The sequence below is a fragment of the Eurypyga helias genome, unplaced genomic scaffold, assembly GCF_000690775.1.
Source record: "Eurypyga helias isolate BGI_N326 unplaced genomic scaffold, ASM69077v1 scaffold1647, whole genome shotgun sequence".
NCBI lineage: Eukaryota > Metazoa > Chordata > Aves > Eurypygiformes > Eurypygidae > Eurypyga > Eurypyga helias.
In genome coordinates, this window is record NW_010263447.1 from 1 (window position 1) to 12,832 (window position 12,832).

A 12,832-nucleotide genomic window follows, 5' to 3' on the forward strand; every position below is an offset into this window, starting at 1 on the left:
TATTTTGCTAGCCGGAGTTATACCATGATAACTCCCAAGCACAGCCAACTTAGGTTTTATATGCAGCAGGCCAGCAGTAGGGACCACCTGTATAGAGATAAGTGAGTGAGATTTCTGGGGGCCAGAGGAGAAGAGATACTTAAGGGTCTCCAGGTTTTTTGCCTGAATACTGCTTATTTGAGATAATCTTTAGGTTAGTCTTTCATGAAGGTATCATATTTAGTGTATTGTATTTTAACTACTGTTAAAGTCATAGGTCTGGGATGGCCACTTAACGTGTAGTAAGTTCCAAAGAGTTTAGCCTTGAGACCACTGTTCAAAACCAGAAACTGTACCTGGTTTTTACTTACTCTTCAGCACTAGTTTAAAAATTACCTGTGTTTCCATGATGTAATTTGCTGTCTGTGTTACAGAGGTAGAATATGAAACAGCAAAGAAAGTACTTATGATTGTGTAAATATGATGTTTACTCTATAAAATTTCAGCTGAAATACCATTAGTGTACATCATGCACACTGTGTTCTCCCAAGCAGATAAATACAGTTAAATGAGAGCTACTAAATAAGTCTCACAGTAGTTGTGGCTTGGCTTATAGGTAATTTCCTTTAAAATAGACTGTTTTAAGGTATATATTGAATCTACATGCACACTTGTCCAGTTGAGAGAAAATACATTCAGCTATATTACCAGAACATCTTTTAATCAGTTTATCTTGGCATCTGTTGACTTCAGGCAGAGGCAGAATAAATTCTGTGTGTTGAAACAAAGATTTTTTGATCTTTAAGCAGTATGATTTCACCTACATTCTCTGATTCTGATGTTGTTGGTTGCCAGTATGCTAATATAAACTCTGGAAATCTATAGAATCAGATAATAAAGCAAAAAAATAGAATTATATAATCTATAATAAATTATAGATATATCTCTATATAAATGAAAGAATCTATAATAAAGTAAAACAGAAAGTTATTTTAATATCTTTAATGTCTTTTCTAACAGCAACGGTTTTGTGAAATGAATGATAAGAAGCGAGTTCTTACAGAGAACTGCAAGGAATTGCTGAAAAAAGCTCGACAGGTCTGCAAACTAAGTCCGGACCAGTATCTTCCGAAAGAATTTCAGACTGTATGTACAAAAACAAATATACACATAACTTAGATTTTGGATGTTGTACACCATTCTAACTTCTCCAGCAAATAATACATATTTTATATTAGAAGTCCACCAGTAAAGGATCACATGTACTTCTGTTATTGTTGACATATATCATCACCCTTTTAAAGTGCCTTAAAAGAGTGCAGGGATATCCTCTGACTATCATTTTGTTCATGTGCAGGGCAGAGAAAATTTTATCTGAAATTTCAATTAAAATCCATAGTCTTGTTCACAAAAATAATTAAATGCCCCATTTTTCTAGCTTGTTGCTCTAATAGAGCAACACAAAAGAACTGAAATCTGGGCCTACCTACTTACCAATCTGGGCCCAATCTATTTACCTGGAGGTCTTCTCAGCCTCTGGAAGTATTTGCATGGCTTAACTAGCATAGCCCCTGGCTTATACCAAGCCTGTAATCATCAGTACCTGCACAAGGTAGACAACTAAGGAGCAATTAATTGTGTATCTTTGTTATGTAGTAGCGCTTCTAGCCGCCTTTCTCGGTCCAGACTAGTTTTGTGAGGGAAGCTTACTGTCTTAAATTTTGAATATGTGACACACTGCTTAAAAATTAATAGAATTTTTTATGTCTTGTTCAATTTACTTATAGCATACTTGAGTCCTTCATTAGCATTGCTGAGTAACACATCCATCCTCGCTCTTGCAGGCTTTTCAGGCTCTTCCAACCACATTGGAGGAAATTGATGCTTTTCTAAATGAAGAGAAAACCAGGGCTTCCTGTTTCACAGGCCTGGATGCTTCGGTATGTTCACTGTTTTCCCTCTGCCCTTCCTTCCTCCCCCTCCAACCGTATTGTACTTGCTTCCCACTGTATGATAGATCTCTTTGTATAATAAGCTAGACAGCAGGAACAATGTGCTGTAAATGCCAGATTCTGCATCTATTAGAATTTTAAGTAGGTTCTTCCAAAAGAACAGTGTGTTCTTTTAACTTTTAGAAAAAAAAAAGTAAAGTTGAAGTAACCTGAAATAGCAGTACTTTACAGTTTGTTTGCTTTAAAGCTAGAAATATATCTTGTTCAGTGTGTAGTGCAATGATCTATATAATTGTGTTTGAACAGAATCAGTGTATTGTGTTATTTTTACAGTCAGGGTTAGGATTGGCAGACATTTTGTTGACTGCTCGGTGGTTTTTTTTCATTCTGACAGGTTGTTGAAGAATACAATAAGCAAACACAAGAAATACAGCAGTTGACAGAATATCTAGAGGAGAAGCAAAATGAATTGGATAAATATAAACAAAACATTTCACAGGTAATAGTTGAAATTCTCTCTTCTGTATCTCTGTATCTTTATTAGAATAAATTGTATGTACAGAAATAAAGGGTAACATCACAAGTGTTCTTTAGTGTAAACTGAAATTTTGGCTTCTGATCATGATATTTTTTAACTTAAATGCCATCTCTAAACCAAAATTCAGTTATTAAAAATGGTTTTACATGGATATGTCTACTTCTAGGTCAAGGAAAGGTGGCTAAACCCCTTGAAAAAGCTGATTGAGCAAATTAATGAAAAGTTCAGTAACTTCTTTAGTTCTATGCAATGCGTTGGTGAGGTTGATCTTCATGTGGAAAATGAGGTATGATTTATTTTTTGTATGGAAGAATAATCGTATTTTCATGCATCATCTTTTGCTTGTATATTGCTAGAGAAAAAACAGTAAGTTGTCATTTGGATTGTAAGAAACGTGTTCTTTGGAAATAAATAACTTTTAGGATTACTTTAAAGGATGAACACACTTCTTTTTGTTCTAGAACCCACTTATCAGTCTGATTGAAGGAAAGTGAATCTTTGTCCAGATGCATAGGACTTCAGCCAACTGACTTTTGGAAGCTTCTTGCAACTTACAGGGCTCAGTTAGAAGCATTGTATTTACTTTAGCTATAACTCAGATTTATCCAGTTAGTGATTTCATTCGACATTTTTAGCTAATTTGTGCTATTCTATTACCATTTAAATCTACTATTTTTAAATCTACTATTTTTATCTACTACATTTTAAATCTGCTATTATTTAGTGTTGTGTTGATTTGATTCTACAAGCTGTTTCTACTCAAGTCTGATGGCATTTTGTCAGTTTTGGAAGTAACAGTCACTTGTCCCAATCTGTTATACTCTTAGTAACGTTTATAGGCAGGGTTTACCTCTAATGAAGAGTTTAAAACATCAATACTACCTTGGGGAGAAATATGCAGTGTAGTGGGCTGAAGAGAAGTTGTGTATTTTATTTTAAAGTGACCTCTGTAATGATGATTTTAAGTCTCATATGTCATGCATAGACTCCACAATAGTGAAAGTTGATGAACTTTTTTTTTTGCTCTCGTAAGTTACTCAAGCAGCTTTTCTTAAAATATTTGAAGTTACTGGTGGGGGCAGAATATTGACTGACAAAGCTCTTGACGTGAACTGCATAAAAATGTTTACATAGAAACCAGTATTATGAAACAGTAGGACTTTACTGTTTTTTTGATAGTTACCTAGAGAGTCAGATCTATGTTTCACAAACACTTTTATCTAAAAGTAAATTGGGAGAGATTACACAGAAGAACAGTAAAGCAGTTTAAAAACAAAGTCTGTAGTGTCTTTCTGAATGTCTTCTTTGGAAGGTCTTGCTTTTCTCTTGCAAAGATGTCACAAATAGTTTAAGATCTTAGATACTAGCACTGTGACAATGACTAACTTCTTCCTCAAGAGGTCAACACCTGTAATACAGAGAAGTGGATAATCTGTTGTAGAGCTTGGATTCCTTACCCTTCTTCTGTGCAGGAGACTTTTTTGCCCTGACCTGTAAATATCAAGAGAGAGACACTTGAGGCAGGTTTATCATTGTTAGAAATATTTTTGTGACACGGAAGTTCAAGCCTCTGTTAGCCTGCCCTGCAGAAGCCTTGAGATCTGATGATGTCCTTGGTGATAGCACCTACAGTGTGAAACACTTCACTAGGTTCTTCCTTGACATTCTAGCAGGAACTTCAGTGAGTGTTCCTTGGTAGCACTTGTTAACCAGAATTCAGAGTGCTAGTAGTGATAACCCTCACCTTCCTCAATTCCCACAGGGAGTTTTGAGCATCATTCTTGGCAGGTCCTGGAAAATTCGTCTGTCATCCCAGTAGTCTGGCAACAAAGGCTTGACTTTCTGTTGCCATTGTGGCTGTGCTGCAGGGTGGATCTTATTTAATGGAGGTTTTGTAGCTTTGTGTCTCCAGCCTGCACCCTGTAAACTTCTCCGAGCCTAGTTTCAGTCTCTTCTAATGCATCTGAAAGTATAACGGGCCTAGGTCCCATTTTTTTTCTCCTTGCATTAAGTCACTATGCTCTTGATGTCCCACAGCCGCATTGCTTTCCCAGGAGTATAGCAAAAGCTCTGCAAGTATCATTAGAGGAGAAACAGAAACTAAATTGTGAACTTAAGGATATTTTTTCACTCCACTATGCTGTGTTCCTGGCCATAATCAAGCTAGACTGTGGGTCTGTTGAGACTGATCCTGACAGTTAAGTACCAAATCCTACTAAAATGGAGAAAGTTTATTTAAGCTATGGTGCTGTTATCTTCACTGATGAGACAAATGTCTTACTAGCTCCCCTTAGCAAAATACCACCTCCAGAAAGGTCAGTAGAGCAACATTAATTTGTTTTAAAAACATGCCCCATGAGTTTCCTTCTTGGGCTGCTGATTATGAGGCATGGCTATCAAACTACAGTCTGCAAATCCAAGAAGCTAATTATTCTCCTGATAAGCTGCATTAAATATCAAATAATACATTTCATCCATAGTGGGGCAGAATTCAGTGGTAACGAAAATCAGCTTGCAAGTAGTTTTATCATAGAAAGATTTGGTTTGGAAGGGACCTTCAAGATCATCTAGTTCCAACCGCCCTGCTATGAGCAGGGAAAGCTTCTGCTAGACCAGGTTGCTCAAAGTCCCACCCAGTCTGTCTTTGGACACTTCTAGGGATGGGGCATCAACAGCTTCTCTGGGCAACCTGTTCCAGTGCCTCACTACCCTTTCCAGGAAGAATTTCTTCCTGATGTCCAATCTAAATCTAACCTCTTTCAATTTAAACCCATTACCCGTTGTCCTGTCATTCCCTGTCCTTATAAAAAGTCTCCCCTGCAGCTTTCTTGTAGGTCCCCTTCAGGTACTGGAAGGCTGCAATAGCGTCTCCCCGGAGCCTGCTCTTCTCCAGGCTGAACAAGCCCAATTCACTCAGCCTTTCATCGTAGGAGAGGTGCTTCAGCCCTCTAATCATCTTCATGGCCTTCCCTGTGTTCACTCCAACCAGTTGATGTCCTTTTTATATTGGGAGCCCCAGAGCTGGACGCAGTACTCCAGGTGTGGTCTCATGAGAGCAGAATAGAGGGAGAGAATCACTTCCTTTTTCCTGCTGGTCACACTTCTCTTGTTAACGGTTGGCTTTCTGGGCTGCCAGCGCACACTGCCGGCTTACGTTCAGCTTTTCATCCACCAGTACCCCCAGGTCCTTCTTGTCAGGCCTGTTCTCAATTCATTCTCCTCTGCCCAGCCTGTACTTGCATTTGGGGTTGCTCCAACCCAGGTGCAGGACCTTGCTCTTGGCCTTGTTGAACTTCATGAGATTGGTACAGGCCCACCTCTCCGGCCTGTCCAGGTCCCTATGAATGGCATCTGTTTCTTCCAGTGTGTCAACCACACCACACAACTTGGTGTCATTGGCAGAATTGCGGAGGTTGCACTCAATCTCACTGTCCAGGTTGCTGGCAAAGATGTTGAACAGCACTGGTCCCAGCACTAGTCCCTGACGAACACCACTTGTTTCTGGTCTCCACTCAGACATTGAGCTGGCATTAAGCATTTAGTTCCATTAAGCATTGCTTTGTTCGAGTGTATCTGTCATGGTCATATAGCACTCCTTCTCAAGACAGGTCTTCAGTTTGTCTTTGGGAGTGCCAACCCATTGCTAACAGGGAAAACATCAAGAATGAGAAAGGTAACTTCTCTTCAAAATTGGAAAAAAGTTGGTGCTTGAGTTTATAACTGTGTCAGGTCACCTTCATTCTGTCCTAAGTTATGTATGCATTTGCCTCAGCCTCAAGAATTCAGTTTCATATTTATGTAATACTGGCACACCAGAAGCACCAGAGGTTTGTAGTATATGAAAGTAAATACCATTATAAAACCTTAAACTTTCCAGTCCTGAGGGTGTTTGTCTGCCTGCAGGAGTACTAAAATACCAGTAACATTAAAAGATGGCTTGCTGTTCTGATTTAGCAGATAAACTGATCTGACAGGATTTGATAGATCATCTCAAATGTTAGATGCTGTCTGGTATGTACTTATCCCAAAGCAAGACCTGAAGGTAGCAAAGAAGCTCATAATTTTTCCTATGGACTTGAAGTTCCTTATGGCAGTTTTCAGACTTGAAGATGTTATGGCTTATTTATTTCATGGTGGCTTTTACACACTGTTGTGCTTCATAAAAGCCAGCCCTACAATGGGACTCTGCTCTGCCAGGTCACCCAGGTTCATGCATCTTTTGATGACTTGTGCTATGTGGCAGTCTAAACCAAACTGGCATGTGCCAGCTTCTATGGGACAGGCTCCTCATTGTCTCTTTGCCACAACTGCTCTTTCTAAATCTAGAAGTCTATTCTGTGAGTAACCGTCAGGAATTGCCTCCACTCCATTCTTCTGTCCTAAGCATTACAGTTGTGTTATTAGAAGAATGTGAGTCCATGGCTTCCAAGTTCAGGATTTATGCTTCCACTGCGAATATGGATAGAACTCTTGGAACTCATATTCCTGAAACTTTGGAATCTTTCCTGTAGCTCTCATTAACTTGATAGGTGCATATAAAGATTGTGTCTTGTGCAGGCCAAACAGTAAGCCATCACTGTGGACTTTCTGCACTGGGTACTGCATTCTTATTCCTGCACTGAGCTTACCTGAACTTCAGAAATATTAGCAAATACTCTGAAAATTTCTCTTTTTTCCTCGAATCGTGACTGTATTTCCTTGCATGCGCCTTCTTTTGAACTGCATCTGTTACCCCACACCTATGCGTCATTGCCTGAGACTGCTGACAACTGTCAGTTTTCTGTTAAAGAAAAGGCCAGGGTCAGAATCCTTCTGTGTGGTTTTCCTGACTGAGTAGGAAAGGGCAATATCTGTCATGGTGGATTTTGCAGGGGCTTTGTATCCAAATCTGCTAGTGGAGGAAAAGTGAAGGATTTAATTAGACTGCTTGTACTTGAGGAGGTTCAGAGGCCATCTTAACCTACATGCACACATTCCCCTTCACCCCACTGTTCAACTTGATTACATCATGTACCCTAATGCATTTTTTCTGATGAGTGGAATTTATAGGGACATTGCTTTCTCCTTTTTCTAGACAAGATTTTTTTGTTGTTGTTGATGTTCTTACTATGTATGAAATCTTTCTTACCAGGAATTCAGAATCTACCAAATCCTTGTCATGAGGAGGGACTGGTATTTACAATTTTCTATCTAACAAAAATAGATCAGATTTAAGGAAAACCCATGAAACAGAATTAATATATTGCTGTTGCTGAACCTGAGTAGTTTGTGGACCGTGGTAGAACATTTGACGTAAATTTCCTTGCATTTGCATGTCATTATCAAATAAGCTGTAGTACAGAGAAACTGAGTTTAACAGGTACTGGCTTTTATAGGAGGAGTACGACAAGTATGGGATTCGCATTAGAGTCAAATTTCACAGTAGCACTGAACTTCATGAATTGAATCCTTATCATCAGAGTGGAGGTGAGAAAAGTGTTTCCACTATGTTGTACCTGATGGCTCTACAGGAACTCAACAGATGTCCTTTCAGGGTTGTAGACGAAATAAATCAGGTGAGGATTTATAGTGCAGCATACAACCTCTTACTGTACAGCTGCTTATGACAGTAGAGAAAACGGGGGGTTTTGGTTTTGTTTGTTTGTTTTTGATTTTGGTTTTTTCTTTGTCTTTTAGGGAATGGATCCAATGAATGAGAGAAGAGTTTTTGAAATGGTTGTTAAAACTGCTTGTAAAGAAAGCACGTCTCAGTACTTCTTCATTACACCGAAGGTGCGTGGTAGGAAATGAAGTGGAAAGTTTAATGTGTGGGAGAGTTGAGTTTTGTGGGATAATATCCCTATAAACACTGTACAGTATCTCTGTTTTACCTAGAAACTTAATATTAAAGGGTAGCTGTGAGACAATTTGTCCATTTTAAGGACAGTCCTGGCAGGAATTCAGACAACTTACACGAGGTTTCATCTCATCATAAGCACATTCTGGGGTTGTAGCTTCTCTGCAAGTATCACAAGTTAATGACCAGTGAACAGGGTACCATGTAACAAGGCTGTCAGATGTAATGCCTCTAGCTTACACAGAATTGGGACTGTAGCACAGACCAACTTTCATACAAGTCAGGCAAGTGCTGCTGACGTTAGACAAATAGAGGAGTGCCATATTAATAGAGGAAAACTATTTAAGTAATAATCTGAGACTTAGAAGCTCAGAAAAGTCAGTGCTATTCCTCCATGGAGAATGGCTTGGAAAAGGACCTTTCATTCAAGAACGATCATTGCTTAATTGTGTTTTTCTGTTAAAATTTAAAAAAATATATAATTGACTTAAAAGGTGAAGTAGCAGAGTGATGCTGTGGGTTGAAAGGACTAGTAAGTAGGGTGACTGTTCACCTTCAACTTGATCCAAGACAGACTGAACAAGTAAAAGTTACTTGTAGACCAAGGAGGTAAGCATTCAATAATGGACTGTGTGTTTTTTCTTAAGATTATTAAGATACCTGTTCTCCTGCATCCCGTACTTCACTGTATTTTAGAAAATCTGACTGGTATGTGCTATTCTTTTCTGTAAATAGCAGTTGAAGGACCTGAGAAAAGCCACCTTACTGCATTTACCTGACTGAAAATATGAGGAAGGTCATGCTTGTTGTTCCTTCTGATCTTGCAGTATACTTATCTCCACACAGTTTGGTCGTTTCCTGTCCATGTTACTTCATCTGTGTGTTACCTATCCCCTTTTGTGTTGCAGTTTCTCTCCTTATTAGATCCACTTTTCTGTGCTCTCTCCTACTTTGAGAAATAAGATTGTGGTTTGGATGTTGAAAGGACAGAGACAGCCATACCAACTATAATGCTTCCCACATACAAGGCAGTGTAGAAAATGACTGTCTAGGGTTCAGAGTCTGTTTTAAAAGTTGTGCTTATTGTCACCTTACTAAGAATAGACAAAGAAGAAAACTGAGTGTGCAGAGGTACCCAGAAAGGTGAGAGTAAAAATGAGAAAGCAGAAGTAAGGCTTAATTTAGCATTATGGTAAGAATGTGTAATATAAGGAATGTGTCGCACCACTATTCAGCAGCAAGAGATGGTGTTTTGAAGAGACTTCTCCACCCGCCTCTCCCCTCCCTTGATCAGCTGCAAGTAGGTGATCACCACAGTTAACATAGTGAAGTTGTAATGACCTATCACAAAGAACATAATTGAGATGGCCTTTCATGTAAAGGTTTTAGTGAATGAGATAGTTTGAGTGGGCTGCATCAGAGGGTAATTAAAGAGCAAGCTGAGGAGAAAGCCAGATTCTGCTGTTCCAGTGGCTTACCTGCAGTTTCTGAGCCTATGCTGTATGTCATAGCTTACTAGAAAGCAAGTACATAATCACATACTGGAAATGCGCCAGTTTGTCATACTAAGCTAAGATTTGTGAATGTACCCAGTGGATACAGGAAAAACTGTTAGGGGTTTTTTTAAGCATGTTGACACTTTACCCAGCTGTATCCACTAGCTACGGAGGGGAAGGGGTATAGGTTAAAATGCAGTAGAGTTGATTAGGAAAATGTATGCTGAATAGTTGTGGTTCACTGTCAGAATGAGTAGATTAACTGAATGTGTTCCTTAGGAGTGAGTCTTTGGTTTGAAAATCAGTATTTTAAGTATCAGTCTGTGCTGAAACAGATTACATTTATTAAACATGCAAATAATCACCAGTTTGAGAGTGAATGTTTCTTTGCTGTAGAGGAAAATTAGAATTCAGAACAATCAGATTAGGTAACTTCATTTGAAAACAGGATATATTCCAGCACAGACAAGCATAAGACTTGGTATATAAGTGGGAAAAATCAACAACAGCATCTGGTCTAAAGTGTAAATTCCTAAGTGACTGGGGATACCGAAGTTACTGTGCATGACAAGTTGAGCATTAACTGCAAGTGAATTGTGAAAAGTCATCCTGAGCACTGCAGATAATCCTACAGCTTGCATGACTTTGAGTCTGCTGAGCTTGTGCCTGACAAGATTTGGACTACAGTACGTGTTCCACTTTGACTGTTACATTTGAGAAAAGTAGTACAGTGGCTGTAGTTATTCCCGAAGATGGCAGTGCTACTTCTAACAAGTTTTGAGTTTCCACTGACAGAAATTGCTTAGCTTGGAGGTGCAGGAGCCTGAAGAGAGACATAATTAATTGTGCTCAAGTAACTACCTCATTCCCTGTCCTTCCTGAAAGAAAAGCAGCCAATATTCCATGCCAGTTGTGGATACAGCAAAATAGTAATGACTTCATTTGCAGCAAGAAGGTACACATTAGATACAAAATTTCTTCTAGTAAGAGCTGTGAAGCATGGAAATTGCCTGAAGAATTTGAGTGGAGTCTCTTTGTGGGGTTTCTAGGAACACGTATACATCATCTGTCAGAAACGCTGTAATCCTGCTATACTAACCTTTTGAGATCAGAGGCATTACATAGACCTTCTTCCCCTTTTTTTACGTAACAGGAAACATCTCTTCTTGATATTTCTTTTTTGTTTTTTGTGTTTTTTACCAGCTCCTGCAGAATCTCACTTACAATGACAAGATGACAGTGTTGTTTGTCTACAATGGACCTTTTATGTTGGAGGCAAACAAATGGAACTTAAAATCTTTCTGTAGGCGGCGGAGACGACTTGGAAGGATGGATGAACAGTGATACATACACACACACACACACACACATATATATAATGGTTTTGTAGAACTTTGTGGAACATCTGGCTTTCAAGACTAGAAACTGTGAAACATGAGAACCTGCAAAGAATTGATGATGAAGAACTTTGATTCTTAAAACTTGTATACAAGTGTAACAATTGAAGTGTATGATTTCAGTTTTCAAATCTTTCCTAGTGGCCTCTTTCTCCAAAGAACCTACCTATTCTCAATAGTGGCTTTAAATAAAAATAAAGTTTCTTGTATTCTACTATTTTATCAGTAATGTAGCATCAGAAGTACAGTTAATTTTTCTAGGTTTCACTGGACTATTCTATGTTGGGGCTTGTTTGTTTGTTTGTATGTTTGTTTTTTCCCCAAAGTTGGAATTTGCTTTTGGTAAATAATGTTCCCTTAACACAGTTTAGGATGCTGTCCAAACTTTTCCTGTTGAAATGGAAACTTAATGAATGAATGAAGATGATGATGTGTAGGAAGAGAATGATTTGTGCATTGGGGTTTTTTTTGGTGAAAATATACCACAAGTTAATATAAAGAATATACCATTGTTAAAATAATATACTTTGGTTTTATTATTTTTGCACTAATGTTCCATTTTGTATTCCAGGAAGGGTAAGGTCTTTATTTTTCTAGCAAGTCTGTCTCAGCAAGGACGCTGACGAAGAAGCATTTTTGAAACAATGAGCTAGTTAGCTTGCAGAAGTGAAACTAAGCAATATATAACTTTTTTTTTTTTCCATAAAGTAAAACTTTATATTTCTGGTAATAAATGGAGAAAATTGTCCTTCTGATTTCCCATGGAAGTTAAACCCAGGAGGCATTTTACAGGGCTTCAGCTGCATTGTATACACAATGGCTTTTCAACAGATAGCCATAAAATTAATCAGTGGAGTTTTGGCCATAGCTGTAAAGCATTTGAGTGCAGATGTTATCAACAGAATGCTGAATACCTAAAATCAAGTCCCAGTTATTTAGTCAGTGATATTAAAAAAATTAATAATGAACTGTGAAGACTATGATTTATAAAGAAAATGACACTACAGTTAACATGTAAAAATTATGGAATCCCAGGACACCATCTGCAAATACCCTTACTTTCATGGCGGGAGTAGCTTTCAATAGAATTTTATACAAAATCTGGTGTCTACTTGATTTTTGGGAGTTTTTCTGACATTCTGTCAGTGAACTTTGCCAATAGAATTGATATGTCAGGCTTTTTACATTAGAATGTTAAAAATAAAATAACCTGCTGCAGAATAAAAGCTAGTATCTTAAAGGTTTTAGGTATTAAAAGTTAAGTCTGTAATTCTTGTTTCAAATATATAAGCCTTTAAGAGAACAGAGAATTACACATTCTTATATCACAAGCCACTGCTGATCAATGGAGCTCTGTCTGACTGTGAAATAAGTTCCATGAGGATTAGTGCCCATACACAAATATTTGACAGAAGAACTAAGAGTGTGGAAACTCAGGCTGCATTCCAGTGGGCCAGCAGCGTATCCTTGACTTAATTGAGCCTACAGGCCTGTATGTTCACTCTGTTGCAAGATCAGGGTTTGAAATGTGTTGTTTGATATTCAAAATACTTGGCTTCTCCTAATCCTGAACTTTCATGGGGGAGGGTGTTTTAATTGAATGGAAAAACATACATTCATTTTAGTCCCTGAGG

At 38.3% G+C, this 12,832-nt stretch overlaps 1 protein-coding gene across 1 annotated transcript; it reads left to right on the top strand.

Moving 5' to 3' along the window:
- Positions 1-999: 999 nt before the first annotated feature.
- LOC104512863 (structural maintenance of chromosomes protein 5-like) lies at positions 1,000-11,246 on the top strand (the record flags this gene model as incomplete). Its single annotated transcript, XM_010156021.1, has 7 exons — positions 1,000-1,125; positions 1,824-1,919; positions 2,326-2,430; positions 2,636-2,755; positions 7,845-8,024; positions 8,146-8,241; positions 11,005-11,246. Coding segments are annotated over 7 exons (864 nt in total), but the record flags the coding sequence as incomplete, so codon positions are not given.
- Positions 11,247-12,832: the final 1,586 nt, after the last annotated feature.